At 42.4% G+C, this 18,192-nt stretch overlaps 1 protein-coding gene across 1 annotated transcript; it reads right to left on the bottom strand.

Annotated features, from left to right (window-relative positions):
• Nucleotides 1-1,240: 1,240 nt before the first annotated feature.
• On the bottom strand, nt 1,241-17,990 carry LOC143850975 (uncharacterized). The gene is made up of 6 exons (XM_077360285.1): nt 17,565-17,990; nt 17,112-17,195; nt 16,383-16,559; nt 3,411-3,509; nt 3,033-3,278; nt 1,241-2,005 (listed from the first exon to the last, which is right to left on the bottom strand). Exons 2-6 carry the CDS (start codon nt 17,175-17,177, stop codon nt 1,736-1,738), a joined length of 858 nt encoding a protein of 285 aa, XP_077216400.1. The 5' UTR covers nt 17,178-17,195; nt 17,565-17,990; the 3' UTR covers nt 1,241-1,735.
• Nucleotides 17,991-18,192: the final 202 nt, after the last annotated feature.

Below are 18,192 nucleotides of genomic sequence, written 5' to 3'. Positions count from 1 at the left end.
AAATCTTGAAATTAGGAAGGCCAACTTGACAAAAAAATCAAAATAAATCTATCGACTTAAGCCTAATAAAAAATATCCTAACTTTTAGGAGGGCAATTGCCCCCCTAGCCCCCCTGGCTCCGTCATTGAGCCGCCAGATTCTAGAGTACGCTGCCAGATTATAGAGTACGTCGCCGGAATATCAAGGGGTACGAAGGCGGATTCTAGAGTACGCTGCCGGAATATCGAGTATGTTGCCGGATTTTCTGGGTTCAAACATGTGTTCCAAAAGTATCGAGTACGCCGCCAGAGTATCAAGAGGTACGCCGCCGGAAATTGGGTGTAAGCGGAAATAATGGGTACACCGGTAGAAATAATGGGTACGCCGACGAAATCTCATACGGAGATGTAGTATTATTAGAAGATGCCACCGTTCCATATTGATGTCCATGTGTCGTGGACACGTGGATCCAACCGTCTATGCATATTGGCGACAACCAAGATTTAAACGAACCCAAGGGGCTCAAAAGATTTCCAATCCAATCCAAACCAAACCGGCTCTGTATAAAGGCACTAGCGTTCCAAAAAGTTTTTCAACACGTGTCAAGCATCCATCCGTCTCTAGTTATTTCCGACGGCCAAGATAGAAAAGAACCCAAGGTTCTGTCGGTTCAAATACACATTTAGACGAACCAAAAGAAGCCTTGTGAAGCGCACCAATTTAATGGGCAGTACTGAAAAAGGAGATTTCTATCGATGTCAGAAGGGTATCAGGGTCTTTTTCCCACCCAATTTTGAAGAATCGCCCGTGTTTCATTCTTGTTTTAAAAAGTACCAGAAATCCATAATTTCTCAAAACTCCCACATTCCGTACTTTTCTGAAAATTTAATGAACAATAAATGCACTGAGTTGATAAGGACCAATATGGGCGCCCTTGTAACAGGTTTTATCATTCCTCAACTTTTCCTATATCCGAACGGCCCTCTGTGGTTCTGTTTGAGAAAAATGTGCTAGTTAGGAGGGAAGAAAAATCTTTGGGCCCAGCAAGAAAACAGGGGGAGGGAGGGGATTTAATTAAGGGTGTACATCGGCTTGAGTTAAGACCAACCCTAGCGCACTAGCCCAACCCTAGGTAGCATTGTCTCAACTCTAATCCGACCATAACCTCAGATGAACTTGCAGACTTCTTTTGGGCACAACAAAGAGAATAATGGAACAAAAATTCAAATACAATACACTAGTCCCACCGACATCTTGAGCTAAAGTATCCAATAGCTCTGGAGAGAACATTGAACTGCCATATTAGAAATTGTACACTTACCAAAGTTTAATGGTTGGCCAAAATATGTTTGGTAGCTGATAGCAATAATGAGTTGAGTGACCATCTACTATCAATCTGAGGAAATGAAACAAAGCACATAAAAGCTATTCCCCACAGCGTTTACATAAGAGAAACAAAACATAAATGAAAAGATACCATATGACTAGAAGAGTAATAAGTCATTTCTGTGCCAACAAAATTAATTCATATCCCTCTGTTTTCAACATTCCTAGATCAGAAGGAAGTGTAACTTCAGTTCCAGCTTCTCTCAGTAAACTGATACTAAGAAGATACTAAGAAGATGCAGCGGCATTATTTCAGAGAATCCTTTTGAGTCATCTATGTTGGCATATACGCGAGAGAAATCTACAGATTGTAATGGTGGATGCACTACCATGCTCAAGCCATGGAGATTGTTTAGCTGGCTTGTGTGGTTACGGAGCCACATCTATTGATGAATAGCCATTGGTTGAGTGGCTAAGCTTATTGTCCAATCCCCAAAAGGTGGCTGTTTTCACGTCATCCCTGGCCATCAATCTCGAGAACTCCTCATGGTCATACTCAGCTGGATCCCTCCCTCCTAACTCTGATGGAAGCACCTCCATGTCAAAGTTCTGTTTCATGAGTTCTGTGCTTTCTTTATTCTTTGGGTAAACGAATTTCACTTTCTGGAAAGTTTTCGGGTCCAGGAAATATTTGACGACCTGCATAGGCGGAGAGTAGAAAAGTTAGTTGATTATGATTTGTCAGTGGAAAGGGGACCCCCCTCTTCTTTCCTCAACAGTAGAACAAAAGCAACAAAAACACCTGCAATTCTCCAGATACATAACAATGCCAAAAACTCGGAAGTGATTTTACTGAATTGCCAAATTGGCCATGATCTAAAATGCGAAGTCAAAATCTCAGATTCAACTCAAAAAGAGTCTTAAACTCATTTGTTTTAAAGAACTAAAATATTCAAGGGAAAAAAAGTCAAGGAACTCTGTTAAAAACTACTTCGATTTTCCAACAACAAAATCCCAAACAGGAGCTTCTTCCTTGTTTATCTGTTCTTTACATAATCAAAATTAAAACATAAGAGATGTGATAGAAATGATGAAGAAGACAGAAAACAATCATATAAATGGAGAGACTTCTCAAAGTTTTGTAGTTTCAGTCCTCTTGTTTGGTAGGTAAGCTGGGCTTGAACCTAAGACCTCAAGGTTGAGATACAGCCTCAACAACTTGAGATACAAGCCCAATCCCGTAGCTTCTCTCCTCGCTTGAATAGAATTTGAAATGGTTGGGACTTTTCCATTTTCTTTATCTTGTTTTTTCTGTTCATGGCTAAAAAGAGGAGGGTTTTAAGTAAAGAGGCAATCCGGGAAGGCAGGCTATGACTGAGTGGGTAATTATAAGCCAAATGTCTAGTTAAGGTTACAACTGATTAAAAGTTTAAAACCAATAATCATACAGTATGAGACAAAGTATTTTTGTCATCACTGTAGGATGAATTTCCAATTTATTAGTCAATATCTGACACATTGGATGATTTTTTTAAGTCTTTCCAGATTCAAGCATGTTTTTGTGAAAAATGAAATGGGTGATAAAAGTCTAGCCTCGAAATACATTAGAGGTGTACAGTCAGTCTTTCCAAAGCATCAAGAATGTCTTTCCAATCATTTCCTATCAGGTGGTCTTTCAGTTTGCTTCACAATAAAACAGATGCATGTAGAATAATAGAACTCAAACCTTCCAAAAGACTCCAAAGATTCTTGGAGGATTGTAGAGAAACGATACAGCAAGCCTCTCAGGATAGTGATTCTGCAATATGTGTGCAGTTTCTCGGGCAGTCTTGATGGGTACAGAGTTTGTCAATGACCATCCCGTGAAGTCTATCAACCACACCATCTGCTCTTGACCCTCTGGTAGGTTAAGGATTGCATTTTCTATGAGATATACCAGATGTCGGAGCTGATTGTCATGTGAGGATGTGTTCTGCATGCGTAAGGAAAAAGTTAGTTCAAAGTTAAAAATCTTCTCTCTTTTTTGAATGATAATCAAAATTAAAAATCCTCTTCAGCAACCACAACTGAATGAAACCTCACAAGAAATAATTCAAGCTCAAACCTGCTTTCCTGGTCTCATGATAAGAACAGTCCTCCCAACTCGATCATGAAAATTCGCTCTGTATAATTTTCCGGTTTCACCTTCACTTGCTACTTCATGCTGAAAGATAAATAGTATTACAAAAGTGCACGTTTTAACATGGCAACCTCAAAAGATAAACTTAATCACAAGCATTCAGTTCTGCTCTATGTAACTTACGCACCAACGCATACATTGGTGCTACACATGGAAACATTACAACACATCTAGACACACACACACACACACACACACACGATATCAAAATGTATATTTATTGTCAGAGTTAGTTCATTTCATTACCAAACAGAGAAGTTAATATCCATGTAAGTAGTGCATGTAAAACTACATAAATAATGTATAAAGAGTGGCAAAAGAAAAGAGAGAATGATAAGCTAATTTTTTGCTCAAATGAATGTGTCTATATAAAAAATGTCTCCAACACATATAACATCAATATGGCAGTTTTTATTAGAATGGAGTCCCCATGATCATGTCCGATTTGGTATAATGACAGAAGTGAAACAGTTACAAGTTGGGCATCAACATCTGATGTCCTGAAATACTTCAAAGCTATGTCATGTGGACGGACAGACAAGGTTCTTACAGAGTACATACATCGCTGGAGACTTTGGAGTCAGGAGATGTGTTCACAACGTGTCCATTAAAATGTTTCAATGTCCATGGATTGCCTCATGTTATCCTTCCATTGCTGGAGACTTGGGAGTCTGGAGATGTGCAACGCAGCACGCATTTCTTACAGTCCACGTTTGCAATGTGTCCGCGAAGGTGGTTCAGAGTCCAAGGATGGCCTCATTGGTATTCGAGTTTTTCTCTCTTTCCATTAGCATCTCAAGTTCTTAGTTATATTTTTCTAGACAGGTGCTAAAGTAAAAAAATTTAAACATTTAAAATTATTGGCATTTAGCATTATATATGTTCTCAAGGAACCATGCCTACCCCAGACCCTGGATCATCTCATTCTAGTCATTTCAAACAATATCCATGTCTCCGTTCTAAAAATTTTCCTGTTTTCTACTTCTCTGTCATTTTGTGAAAATTTCCGGCCCTTTTCCACGCTCGAAACTCAACCTAAACGATTGCATGATCTCTTGTCAACTTCGAATCTAAGCAAGTACTTTGCCAGGATTTCGAGGTAGGAAGGTTGAAACTTATAGAATGATTCAGGAAGTTCAAAGCTCCTCAAGTGGTTAAGCAGGAATACCGAGTCTCTATACTCGTCCCAGTTTTTCTAGTTTTAGAGGAACCAGGTTACCACTAAGTCCAGTGGAGTCATGACCAGGTTGATGAACTTGGTTAGAGTTTTTCAAGTATCTGATTGGCACAGCCAGAAGCGCGAAGAACAAGTCGAGGATTGATCTCCATCAACTACCGATCGAGTAAACCTTGAAATCTATGAAGGGATGTTCTCTGAATTCACAAAGAACTAGAATAACCAGCCTTCTTCGGAGAACTTGAAAAATTCAGTTGTAAAAACAAAACTGGAAATCGTGCAAACATCCCTTGCACGTAGGGTTTTATAAAGTCTCTTTACCCCCCCCCAAAAAAAATAAAAATAAAAATAAAATAATAATAAAAATAATAATAAAAATAAAATAAATAAATAAATAAAAAGTTCCTCCTCCAAGTAAAAATCTACTTTCTAAAACTCTTTGAAGCCAATTACTAAATTAGACTCAACTACGCAACCTCTAGATAAACATCAAATAATTAAATATGCTAGGACTCCATTTTTTTTAGAAAGCAAAAATGCAACAGTACCTTAGGATTGAGAGACGTGTTGCCTATTCGTATGCTTGTAACAATAAGGACCAGTGTTTAAAAACGCGGATTTGACGCGGAATGCGGCCAGGAAAAATCCTTGTCGACTCAACGCGGACGCGGCCAAGAATGCGGTTGACGAGGTTGACGCGGTCATAACTTGGGAGAGTCGAAGGAGTTTAATGACTATGTAGGGCAAAACGCGGAATGCAGATGTGGTGCAATGCGGAACGCGGCCAAGGCAAAAAGGAGTCGACTCGGGGGAGTTCCTTGTCGAGTCAAGGAGTTTTTGAACACTGATAAGGACAGAATTTTCTCAATTCCAAGAGCGTAAAAAACCATGCGCCTGTGATAAAGAACGGCAGCCCGACACGAACTAATGTTTCGATGTGCGTTTGCTTAAAACACTCGTCTCTTGGCACTCGTCTAGGAGGTATCGCGACCCCTCTTCTCGAAAGGAAGTCACCTCAGTCTGGCGAACAAAGAACTTGGCTATCGCTCCCGCCGTAAAGGCGCCTGATAAGCAGAGCATCCACCCCCTGATTCTGTTATGCAGAATGAGGAAATGTGTTGGTTCAATGAATTAACACTAATGCAAGGGGGATGAAGCAATGGCTTCGAGTGATAACGAGCGACTGTAAGGAGAGGAGCGTGGAGACTAACCAATCTATCTTTGATTTGAAAGCCTATGCCCTGACTTCTTTGATTCCGCGGGGGGGGGAGGGGGGAGAACCTGAAAAAAGAGTCAGACAAGGTCCCATCCCAAGTTTTCTATTTGGACTCTTAGAACGAAGAGGAGAGAGGTAGTTGTCAAAGGCTTTCAAATATAGGAGAGGTTGGCCAATATTTGAGAACTGAAGCTAGTAGCTCCATCGAGTTCACCGGTGAGGCCCGGGAAGAATCCATGGAATTGACTTCGTCGTTGCGAAACAAGTCAAGAAGGAAGGACTAGAAGCCCCTCAGAGTCACTTGAGCGCTCTCCCCTCTATGTAGTATATGGAATACACTCTCTCTGGGCTCTTGAAGGTTCATACTACACTCGCTTGTTCGTAAACTTCACTCTCCTTGCTTTATGCTGTTCGTAAAGAGCAGTCAGTGGTTTTGGCATATCTTATCCAATCGATTGATTCTATCAGGTCCATTCTTCGGTAGTGCATAGGCTTCCTCTAGCCGAGCCACTATTTGCGTGTATGTAATTCATGGCAGTTTCCCATACTAGTTATTCCCACCCTCCCAAGGAGGGGCACTTGATTGATCAGGAGAAACATCCACTTCTTCCCCCTTATGCTATGGGGGTCGTTAGCGCTACCAGTGCAATTGTTCCTCTGCTTGTCCGCTGCCCTTAATAATGCCTTCTGTGTCTGTATGAGTGAGCATGTTTCCCAGCTCGTTTGTGGCACCTTCCGATTCTCAGCAATGCGTCGACTGTTCATCCCCAAAGTAGGGAAGCTAGGGAAGGTGCGACCTATAACTGTACCAAACCCAAGGGAAATTGTGGTGACATGACATTAGAATACGCACATGGATTCTAAACCTTGGGCATTGCACGAATCCACTCTTTCGGAATAGAATAGAGCAGGCTTACAGAGCGGTGAAATTCCTTCCGAGTGATTCATCAATAGGGGACCCTTCCATAGGAAGTTGCTTCTTGGAATGCAGTCGTTTAAGCACAGGCTGACCACTGATTCAATCTTCGAACCAAAAGCTTGCCACTAGAAAACCGAAGGAGGATGTACATAATTTTAGATTGATCTCCTACTCCTTCACTTTGCTTACACTCAGCAAAGGTATAATAACCTTCTCTCCAGCTCAAGATCACTACTTTCTTCTCCTGAAATAAGTAGATCCTTTCACTTTCATTGAATGTGCTAAGCATATAGCTTTTTTATTTTTACCACGAAACTGAATGTACCGGATCGGATTTTAAGCACGTACAATCATCAAACCAGAGACCAAAGCAAGGTTTGACAAAACAGAAAGAAAGTCTATTAAGGATTTCTCCACTCGGCGACGATAGCGAGATCTTCTATAAAATACTCACTATCGACGCCGTCCTTAGAGAGTTTGTCCGCCATGGTGCAAAGTTGCTCCCAGAGCTGTCATGGGGAGGATTAACATCCCAAAAACTTCTACCCTTCAACAATTGGTCTATAATCCAGATAGCCCAAATAGACTCATCCTTGTCCTCTTCTGTTCTTTCAAGTTCCAGTGCTGGCTCCAGAACCTCTCTCCTGTACTTGGATCTAAGTGATCTAGCATCGAGTGCCGATAATTGAGAATGTCCTAGATAACATCGTTAACCATGGTTTTCCCTTTCATCTAAAGAAGATCGAGTTGCCTGATGAAAAAGGGGTGCTTATGCATCGCTGAGTGGGTTTCTTTAACATTATGCGACCCAGTTACACTAAAAAATATTTCCGGCCTCCTGCTAGCCGCCTCTTTGAAGAGCTTCCACTGTTTCTTCAAGGAGTCCCTAATGACCTCTCTCGATGTTGGCAATAATTCAGAGGCCAACTCTTCATTGTAAACCATTGCCTTTACCCTGCTCAAAGTTTCCTCCATCTCAACTAAATCCATAGTACGCTTCCTCTTTCGGCCCACCACCATAGTACTCAAGGAAGAAGACCGAGATAAGGAGGTATCATTCAAGTTTTCCATTTGGTTTTCTCGAGTGTTTTCTTTTCCTATATTCTTACTATTTGCAAGGAAATCGAAGAGATGAAAATTCCTTCTTTTGTAAATCACCGCCACGAAATGACTTCTGACCAAGAGCCAGGTGTCTGTACACACTCATTTTGGCGTACAAAAATTTCTTCCTGCAATAAATGGGCATTAATGGCGCCATATTACTCATTGACATCCATCCCAACTCGAGGAAGCCTTTTCGACTTCCAATGATGTAGAAAACATTCAAAAGGTGAGTACTTGAATTAAAATTTTATAATGCCTTAAATGCTTATCCCAAAACAGAAATCCCTATCCTTCCTTCCTTTAAATAAATATGATCATTCCTTCGTTAAATACCATCTCAACACTGCCAATGGCAGGGTCAATAAATAGTAGATGTACCTCCCTCGAAGCCCTCCCCGATCCCAAGCACCGTCATCTAGAGGCTGGGGAGATCCCAGATAACCTTCATCCACGAGCGGCACATATCTTGGGGGTTTGGGGGACCCATTCAGAACTCACAAGGGTCGCGGCAATATTTTTCTTTTTATTCTTCAGCGCTTCAAAAGGAAATTTATTGGAAGCATCCATAAATTTCATAGGTAATTTTCCACGGGGGTACCCCCTATGACGGTTGGACACTTCCGCTTTAGATCTTTGCTTCCATGCAAAGCTAGATTTCAGCTCTCGAGGTCTGGACTCTGACCCAAAAGGTATCCTAGGAGAAGATAGCCCAGAAATCCCAGATTTAGAGACTCCCAAACCTTTCCTTAGTTTCGCAAGCCTGTCCTTCTGGGTCAACAAGCGTGCAAAGCTAGCACTCGCACACCTAGGTGAATGATAAGGACCTTTCAGCCTGAAACCATCCTTAGTGGGACCCGGTACAGTGGGTAAAGGGCGATCTTGTACAGGTTGAGTGTTTGATGATTCCAAGGCACCTCCGTCAATCAAAGAAGGGACCAGAGCGAGGGAAGGAAATTCTTCCTGTAGATTTCCTGACACTTCAACTGAGCAGTGAAGTTTGAAATTTGAATTAAAAGGAGCGGGCCCCAAGGGATCAACGGCTCTCCTTCCCTGATTATCCAAAGGCTGAAGAGAAGGCCCCATCACCATCGCCGATGGCTACCTTTCCAAAGTCGGAATTTCTTTCCCTGGGGAAGGTAGAAGCCCCGAACAGTGACCTGGCTCAGAAGGAGCAGCGTCAGAGCCCAGTTGTGATTTCTGAACTTTAATTATGACTGTGAAATACTACCCCGATATCCGAATTTGGATAAGGGAAGGGGGTAACTTCCACCATGGAGTAAGAATTGTTAGAATAAGCCCAGTAGGGGTATTATAGTCATTGTATCTATTTCTATCTCTTAATATATAAATACTATAGTGAGGGGGAGCTAGCCCTAACTCACTTTTCTCTTTCTCTCTATTCTCTCTCACAACATGGTATCAGAGCCCTAGGGTTTCTGATCCCTAGGGAAACCCCGTAGCCTCCATCTTCTCCGCCTCTCCGAAAACCCTAACTCTTATCATCTCCCCCACCTAACCCTAACCATAACTCTAATCCTAACCCTAACTCTTCAAAACCCACCCTCCACCACCACCCATCTTTGAAGAAACCCAAAACCTAGAACTTCTAAAACACAACCCTGAAGACGAGACGAACTGAGTTTCATGTGTTAAATTTGTCTCCTGAAGACGAGACGAGACGACACGAACACAACCCAATTTTTCTCCTTTAGTTTCATGTGTTAAATTTGTCTTCTTTGTTTTCATCTCCCGCATCTTCCTAGCTTCTCTATGGGCTCATCTCTGCACCTCTTCTTCACTCGTGCGATCGTCCTATGAGTCCCTCTGTTGATTAGTTGATTTTATCCTTCGTCATCTCCACTTCTACTAGTCGTAGCCGTTGGTGTTGGTCTCTCTGTTGTCAACATTTGTTGTCCTGATGGATCTTCCTGTTATTGTTGGTCCCTCTATTGGCATGATCACTGAGGTCCGTGCTTCTACCACACCCTCGGCCCCTTCTTCGTCTTCGTCTTCTACCTTGACACCTGCAGACAACTCTTACCCACAATTGACAACTGCCAAGGCCGTCATCTTGACTCTGTCATAGTCAGTTCAAGGGCTTGGCCTCTAGAACAGAGCTTTCACAACATGGAGCGCCGTCAAGATTGTTGCAAAGAGCAAAAAAGGTGCTATGGCTCCGTTAGCTCTACCATGCGAGCGGAAAATCCCTAGCCTATCCTTAGTGCTAGGGCCCAAGGGATTCCTACTACCCTATACTACACCATGTCCTAACGCCCTAGTGGATATGACACTAAGGGGACTTTTTCACAGATGTTGACAATTGGTAGGCAAACACTTTCAGTGATCATCTCCGCTTCGAATCATTGCTATTTGACTCGGACCTGTTCTGAAAAAGTCGAGGTATTTCGAATTGTTTGTTGACGCGAACAAAGTAAGGGAAAACCTTTGAAATGATTTCAATATTGGAGGCTGCGGCTCTTGTTGGGGCTCTTGCTTCTTCTCTCGCGGATGTGATTTTTGTTATAGATCAGTTAGTTTGCGAATGCCTTTGCTTCCTCCTTTGCTTTGAGGAAATCCACTTCTTTCAATGGGTCTAGCTCTATACTTCCATCTTAGACGCCTCTTGCAGCCAAAAGAGAGCTACTCAACAAGCCTACGCTTGTAGCTTGCTTCCTTTTCTCTTAGCTTCCTTTCCTCCTCGAGGCCTCTTCTTCTATGGGACTCTTGTGCCCTCCACGTCAGGTAGCCTAGCTTCACCACCTGTACTGAGTAGTCTGGTAACATCTCCTCCGTCTCTCTCCTCAGGTAACACCATTCCACTAGAGACCTCTTCACCGCCGACTGTGAGTATCCGACTCCCGTTTTTCGTCGCAATGGGACCAACTACTACCAAACTGGAGCACATCATCTCACTCGTATTTGTAACACATTCTGACTGGATGCGATTACGCAGTGTGATCTGTCGCTCGAGGTTCACAATGGCCAGTTTGTATCGCTATGTCAGCAGCTTGATGTGTTCCTGCCTCTTACATCGGATGTCACTATTCTTCGTCGACAACGGGAACAGATTCGTGTAGTTCACTACCTTGATAGCCTAGGCCCTGAGTTTACTCATCTGTGTCATCAAATCCTAGGGCCAGGCACTATCCCTTCACTATCTGAGGCCTATAATCGTGCACATCAGTGTCTTGGTGAGTCTCCGTCGTTCCTCCATGTTGATAGCTCTGCACTCGCCGATTATACGACTGGTAGTCGGCCTATTCGGGGCGGTGGCTCCTTTCCACGAGGCCATAGACGTGGCCGTGGTGGCCGAGGCCGTCCCTACTGTACACATTGTCAGCGTGATGGCCGCCAGATTGAGACTTGCTACACTCCCCATCCTGATTTTTTACTGCCTCGCTTAACTCATCTCTCGACGGCCAACCCCTCCGAGGCGCCTCTTCCCCCATCTAATATTGTCGTTGCACCTGCCGATGATGCCTTTACTTTCACGAGTACAGATGATGAGGAATTACAACGCCTTCGTCAGAGTACTTGCGCTCCCACCGCAGTTTTTGCCCAGCCCAGCCAGGTAGTTCACCCACGACTTTACTCTCTAGCTCCGGGTACTGGATTATTGACTCGAGAGCCTCCAATCACATGAATAGTAACTCATCTCAGCTCTCATCCTTTCGCTCTTTTCCCTCTGACTATCAGACCATTACTCTAGCTGATGGGTCTACTACCCCCATCACTGGAATTGGTACTCTGTGTCCTTTCCCTAGTATCTCATTATCTTCTGTACTCTGTGTTCCTAAATCTCCTTTCAGTCTACTTTCTGTTAGTCAATTAACGAAAAACCTTCAGTGCTCAATCTCATTCTACCCTTCGTATTGTTTGTTTCAGGATCTTTCGACTGGGAAGACGATGGGTTTGGGTCGTGAGGTGGATGGCTTTTATCGTCTTGATTGCAGACTACTTCTATTGTTTTGCATAGATATGTGGATGCCTTCCAATGGCATTGTCATCTTGGACATCCTTCACTTAAGAGGCTCTAGCAAACGTCATTAGTTCCTGCTTCTGTGTCTTCATTCCAGTGCGAGTCCTGTGAACTCGGGAAGCACGACAGGGTGTCTTTTCCTTCTCGAGTCGTTAGTCGAGTTGATAGTCCTTTTCAGTTAGTTCATTCATGTTAACTTACCAATTTCTCCGAAAGCTTAAGCTGTTGGAGAAAGGCGTTATTTATCTTTTATACTTTTAACACTCCCCGGCAAGTGTGGCCCACGGCAAACACGTGGCACATGTGGTCCCACTTTGGGAGGACCATCACATGTGGATTTTGCTATCTAGGAGGTTTGAACTCGAGACCTTTGGCTCTGATACCATGTTAACTTACCAACTTCTCCAAAAGCTTAAGTTGTTGGAGAAAGGCGTTATTTATCTTTTATACTTTTAACAATTCCGATGTCTTGGGACCTTCTAGGATCGCGTCAAATATTGGATTCAAGTATTTCATAGTATTTATTGATGATTATTCTCGTATGACTTGGGTGTATTTGCTCAAGGACCGTTCTCAGGTTTTTTCAGTTTTTCAATCTTTTCATGCTGAAATAAAAACTCAATTTCATTGCAATATTAAATGTCTTCGTACTGATAATGCTAGAGAGTTCTTCTCGACCACTCATGGCTTTCAGGATTATCTTTCCTCTCATGGGATTCTTCATCAATCCTCTTGTGCCTACACTTCGCAGCAGAATGGTGTAGCCGAGAGAAAACTGCGCTATTTTACTTGAGGTCACTCGTACCATAATGTTTCAGATGCGAGTTCCTAAGTCATTTTGGGGCGATGCGGTTTTAACTTCATGCTTTCTTGCGAATCGCCTTCCATCATCTATCCTTCGTGGCTCCTCCCCCTTCCAGGTCTTGTATCCTAAACATGACCCTTTTCCCCTCACACCTCGTGTTTTTTGGTGTGTCTGCTTTGTTCATCTCTTGGGTTCAGGTCGTGACAAACTTGATCCACAGTCAGAACGGTGTGTTTTCCTGGGTTACTCTAGAACTCAGAAAGGCTATAGTTATTATAGTCCTCGTCTTCATCAGTGGTTTGTATCCGCCGACGTTACCTTCTTTGAGTCTGAGTCCTTCTTCCACTCTCCATCTTTGCCTAGTTCGGCCCCTCTGGAACCCGATGTGCCTATCTCTCTTCCTGTACTTCCTGAGTCAATTCCTCTACCGACCTCTTTATCATCTGTACCTCCAAGTCAGCCTATTGTTGTTCAAGATGGCGATTCAGTCCCTGTAGCAAATCCACCACCAGGAACAAAGCATTATCATAGGCGGCAGCGCAAAGATGGGCCTCCAACAACTCCACCCGAACCATCATCTTCACAGGCAGAGATCCTGGTTCCATCTACACAGGTTTCGTCTATCCTTTCTCCTGTCGTTCTCAGCGACTCACCTATTGCCTCTCGTACTCGTTCTCATTCTACTGCTCACCGTCTTTCTAATTTTATCTCTTATGATCGTCTGACTCCTACTTTCAAAAGTTTTGTTTCCTCTTTGTCTTCTGTTGTGTTACTACAGTCGTTACAGGAGGCTCTCGATCACCCAGGCTGGTGTGCTGCCATGGACCTTGAAATAGGTGCTCTACACTCGAACCAGACATGGGATCTAGTTCCCCTTCCCTCTGGTGCTAAACCTGTTGGCTGTCGATGGGTATTCTCTATCAAATACTTGTCAGATGGTACTGTTGCTAGACTGAAAGCCCGTCTTGTGGCGAAAGGATATACTTAGACGTTTGGAGTTGATTACCATGAAACTTTCTCTCCAGTGGCAACGATTCCTTCTGTTCGCGTTATTCTGTCACTTACACTTATGGTAGGCATCTTCATCAATTAGATGTGAAAAATGCCTTCTTACATGGCGACCTTCATGAAGAGGTTTATATGGAGCAACCTCCAGGGTATATTGCTCAGGGGGAGATGTCATCTTCTGTATGTCGCCTCAGGAAATTTTTGTATGGCTTGAAACAGTCTCCACGAGCATGGTTTGGCAGATTCAGTGAGGTTGTTATGCGGTTTGGTTTGAGACAGTGCGCTGTAGATCATTTGGTATTTAGTCATCAGTCCTCGGCAGGGTGCATTCTATTGATCGTGTATGTTGACGATATCATCATCACAGGTAGTAATTCAGGTAGAATACAGAAGCTGAAAACCTTCCTGCAAAGATAATTTGCTACATAAGACTTGGGACCCCTCAGATATTTTCTTGGGATAGAGGTAGCAGACTCCTCTCGTAGTTTGTCTCTATCACAGAGGAAGTATGTTTTGCATTTGTTGGAGGTGATTGGGAATCTTGGCGTAAAACATGTGTCTGCTCCTATGGTTCCCAATACAAAACTAGTTCCAGAAGGAGATATGTTGGAGGACCCTGGCAGGTATAGAAGACCGGTGGGCAAGCTCATATATCTCACTGTTACTCGCCCTGATATATCTTATGTTATGGGGGTAGTCAGCCAGTATATGAGCTCCCCACGTACCTCACACTGGAGTGCAGTGATTCAGATTCTTAAATACCTGAAAGGTGCACCAGGAAAGTTCCTATTATTCAAAAGACACTATCATATGAGAATTGAGGGGTTCTCTGATGCTGATTGGGCTGGATCTCCTGCAGACAGGAGATCAACTACTGGGTATTGTACCTTTGTAGGAGGTAATCTGGTGTCATGGAAAAGCAAGAAGCAGGACGTCATTGCAAAGTCGAGTGCTGAAGAAGAATACACAGCGATGGCGCACACAAGCACAGAACTTATATGGTTGAGATCACTTTTGTCTGAGATCGGCATTGTATCTTCTTCACCGTCACAGTTGTACTGTGACAACAAGGCTGCCATCTATATTGCAACAAATCCAGTCTTCCATGAACGAACAAAGCACATCGAAGTCGATTGTCATTTCATCCGTCAGAGGATTCAGAAAGGGGAGATATGTACTGTGTTTACTCGTTCTGCAGAACAGTTGGCTGATATGTTTACGAAGCCATTGAATAAAGCAAAGTTGAATGATATCTGTAACAAGCTAGGAATGTATAATTTATACATTCCAGCTTCAGAGGGAGTGTTAGAATAAGCCCAGTAGGGGCATTATAGTCATTGTATCTATTTCTATCTCTTAATATATAAATACTATAGTGAGGGGGAGCTAGCCCTAACTCACTTTTCTCTTTCTCTCTATTCTCTCTCACAACAAGAATTTTAGCGGACACAAAGCTCATACATTGTTTATGGCTCCCTTCCATTTTTACCTCCAGAACTCGGCCAAATATATTTCCTAGGGCTTCAACCGTTGAGGTGGCCCAAACGTGAAGTGGGATGCCATAGAAGTTAACCCAGAAAGCTTTCGTGCCTTGAACGTATTCACAGCTCCAAGTGGATAAAGAATACAACTGGCTACCCCATACCTCGATACCTTTAGCCGGGGTATCTACAACCTCCTCCTCTGAATCAAACATAAATAGAACTTCGTCCTTTGATAGGATACACGTACAAGGAAGGGAAGGGGTATCCCAAGCTCCTTTAGCCCACAACCAAAGATCATTAAGGGTCCCAAAAGTCTCTTTCCTCCTTCCTATCAAGCAGGCTTTTAGGGTATCCAACCTCGTTTCTACCTCCTTACCCAAGATAGATAAGAGCGAAAAACCACCTTCGACTGATGAGGAAATCACCCAAGAGTCTGGCCAGTGGTCATCTTCCTTACTAACCAAGGGGGCTTCCGAAATGGTGTGGTTTGCGTCAAGGGTCGAAGCATCTTTCTTTCTATCCAAATGGCACCTTCGACATCTGCCCCGCCATCTGACGTTAAGATAGTCGCAAGATAAGCAACCCCAATCTCTAGGCCTTTGGATTGATTTCCCCTTGTTTCTTGCTTTCCACAAACCCCCCTTTGGAGATAGGGTAACTCCAGATAGGTGATCCCGCTTTTTCTGCTTACACCATCGATAACAACTCCGCCATTTAAAGTTGCAGTAAGCACAAGATAAGTAGAACCAATCCCCCACCCGTCCTACCATACCATAATAAGTCTCAATGTTGAATCTAGTTACCAGTTCGACATATGTCTGCACCTTCCCACCAATCTCTAATTCATCTGACCTTGTGAAACTACCAGTTTGCTCCCTCATCGTTCCTATACTTTTTAATGGATTCTTTTTTTTTAGTGTTTTGAATGGGCATTTTGTGACTCCCATTTTTTTAGTGACTGAGCATTGACACCCTGCTGATAATCTTTTAAGTATGACTTCTGGACCTACATTGACGCTATATGAAAAGGGGCATATATATTTGTTTGAGGAACCATTTAATACTGTCACCAAGAATATGAAAAGGTAAATGTAAATTAAAGGAAAAAAAGCAAATCAATAACTGTTAATTCATAACTTTATGAATTCCACATGATTAAAGGATAATCAACAAAGCTACCCAGCAAGCGAGGCAGGGAAACTTACCCAGCGGGTCTCTTCAGGCTTATAGGTTGATCTCCACTTCAATGTCTCTTCCAACATTCTTTTAGACTTATCAACGTTCCAGTTCCGAGCTTCCAAATATCTCCTCAGGCATGCATCAGTGCAGAACTGCAAACTACGTCCAGATAGTGGTCCAATAGCAGCTTTGAGCTCATTGACCTGTTTGCAGAATAAGGATATGAATTATTTACAAATGCACCAACTTGATAATTTAAAGCTATTTCCCAAGAGAACTTTTTAAAATGAATGTCCTGTCAACCAAATTAGTCATCAAGAAAACTGAACTCCAGTTAACCAAAAGCAAATTAGTAATCTAAGAAACTAAATTCTGCTTCTAAGAGGACACAAAATGTTGGATGTTACATGTAACAAAACAGGACAAAGAAAAAATGTTTTCAGGCATGGTCTTAGATTTGCATGTGGAGAGATTACTGTGCAGTCTGGACCATTTAAACTAAAGTAATTCAAAATGTCTGCTGGTAGTTACTTTTGTTACATACATGGACCACAGCCTTTCCCCATCTCATGAGACATAAATAGCACATCGAATTTCATATTTATCTATGGTATTAGAATGTTATAACATAATATGTAGACAAATAAAGAAAACAGAAGCATGGATTTATACATTATATACTTAACACCAGAGATTTCAAGAACCCAAATAAAGAAAACAGATGCATGGATTTATATGTATGTCTACTAAATTACCTTTGCTTCCTGGTGGACAGAATCATTCTCTTGATGATCATGAGCATTATTCCTTCCACGGAACATGGTGCCCGCTTACTAAATCTGCAAAGAAGTACAACATCAAAAAAGTAAAACATGGCATGTCTGCTGGAGGTAAGCATTTAAAACAGTTCTCACTGATTTCATTCTAAAACGCTTCTTCTTTAGAATGTTCCAGACTGACCAATTGATTGCAGAAAGGTTTAAAATTCCCAATTTTGAGACTGATGATATTCATCAATCTGTTGAAGATAGGAAGGTCACAAGATATAAAAATCTAACAACCTTATTAGAGAGAATATGTAGTGCATCAGTCAAAGTGATAAATCAGATTGAATGTGTCGATAAATAAAAAATAAAAAATAAATAAAGGTTGTCTGTGATAACAACTTTAGGCAGAGAGAGAGAGAGAGAGAGATGAATGTGATGTACCTGGTGAGAGCAGTGAAGAGCACAAGTACAAGAGGAGTCCTTCCCCTTTGTCCCTAGGCCAGGCAGTAATAAGGGCAGAATTTTGTGCACAAGAAAGAGAAGAGAGAAGACTATTCCTCTCCCCTACCTTTTGGTGCGCTCTGTCTATACTAATACTATATAGTCTTTGTATGGAAACAAAGACAAGGAGGGTTTTTAAATGACCAAAATATCCCTGGGCAAAGCTTAAATTTTCAAATAAATGCCCCTTCAACTAAACCTGTCAAACCTCCAATGCCCGGGGCCCCGGAGGTTGCTACTTGCTAGGTTTTTACTTGGTAAATTTATCTAGTAAATGAGGATATTTTGGTCATTTTCCCTCATTCTATCTCTCTGGGCACGTTACGCCTAGTAAGATCCCTTTTTTTAGGCGTTAAGCAGCTACGGGTTTCATACGCCCTATCAGATTCTCGGTTTCGTCCTGAGAAAAAACACAGGCACCTCTTTTTTCAGCACGACTCTCCACCCTTAGATTTTTTTTGAAAAGGACTCTCCACCCTTAGATGGGGACTGATATCCGCCTACCTATTTTGATAATGTCACCCACTTTGTTAAACAAAGAAAAAATTGTAAATAACCAAATCGTTGC

Source organism: Tasmannia lanceolata, unplaced genomic scaffold, assembly GCF_043159265.1.
Source record: "Tasmannia lanceolata isolate RefF3 unplaced genomic scaffold, GAP_Taslan_0.1 ptg000018l, whole genome shotgun sequence".
NCBI lineage: Eukaryota > Viridiplantae > Streptophyta > Magnoliopsida > Canellales > Winteraceae > Tasmannia > Tasmannia lanceolata.
The sequence above is the reverse complement of the archived record's forward strand: the minus strand, read 5'-3'. Positions and strand labels throughout refer to the sequence as shown.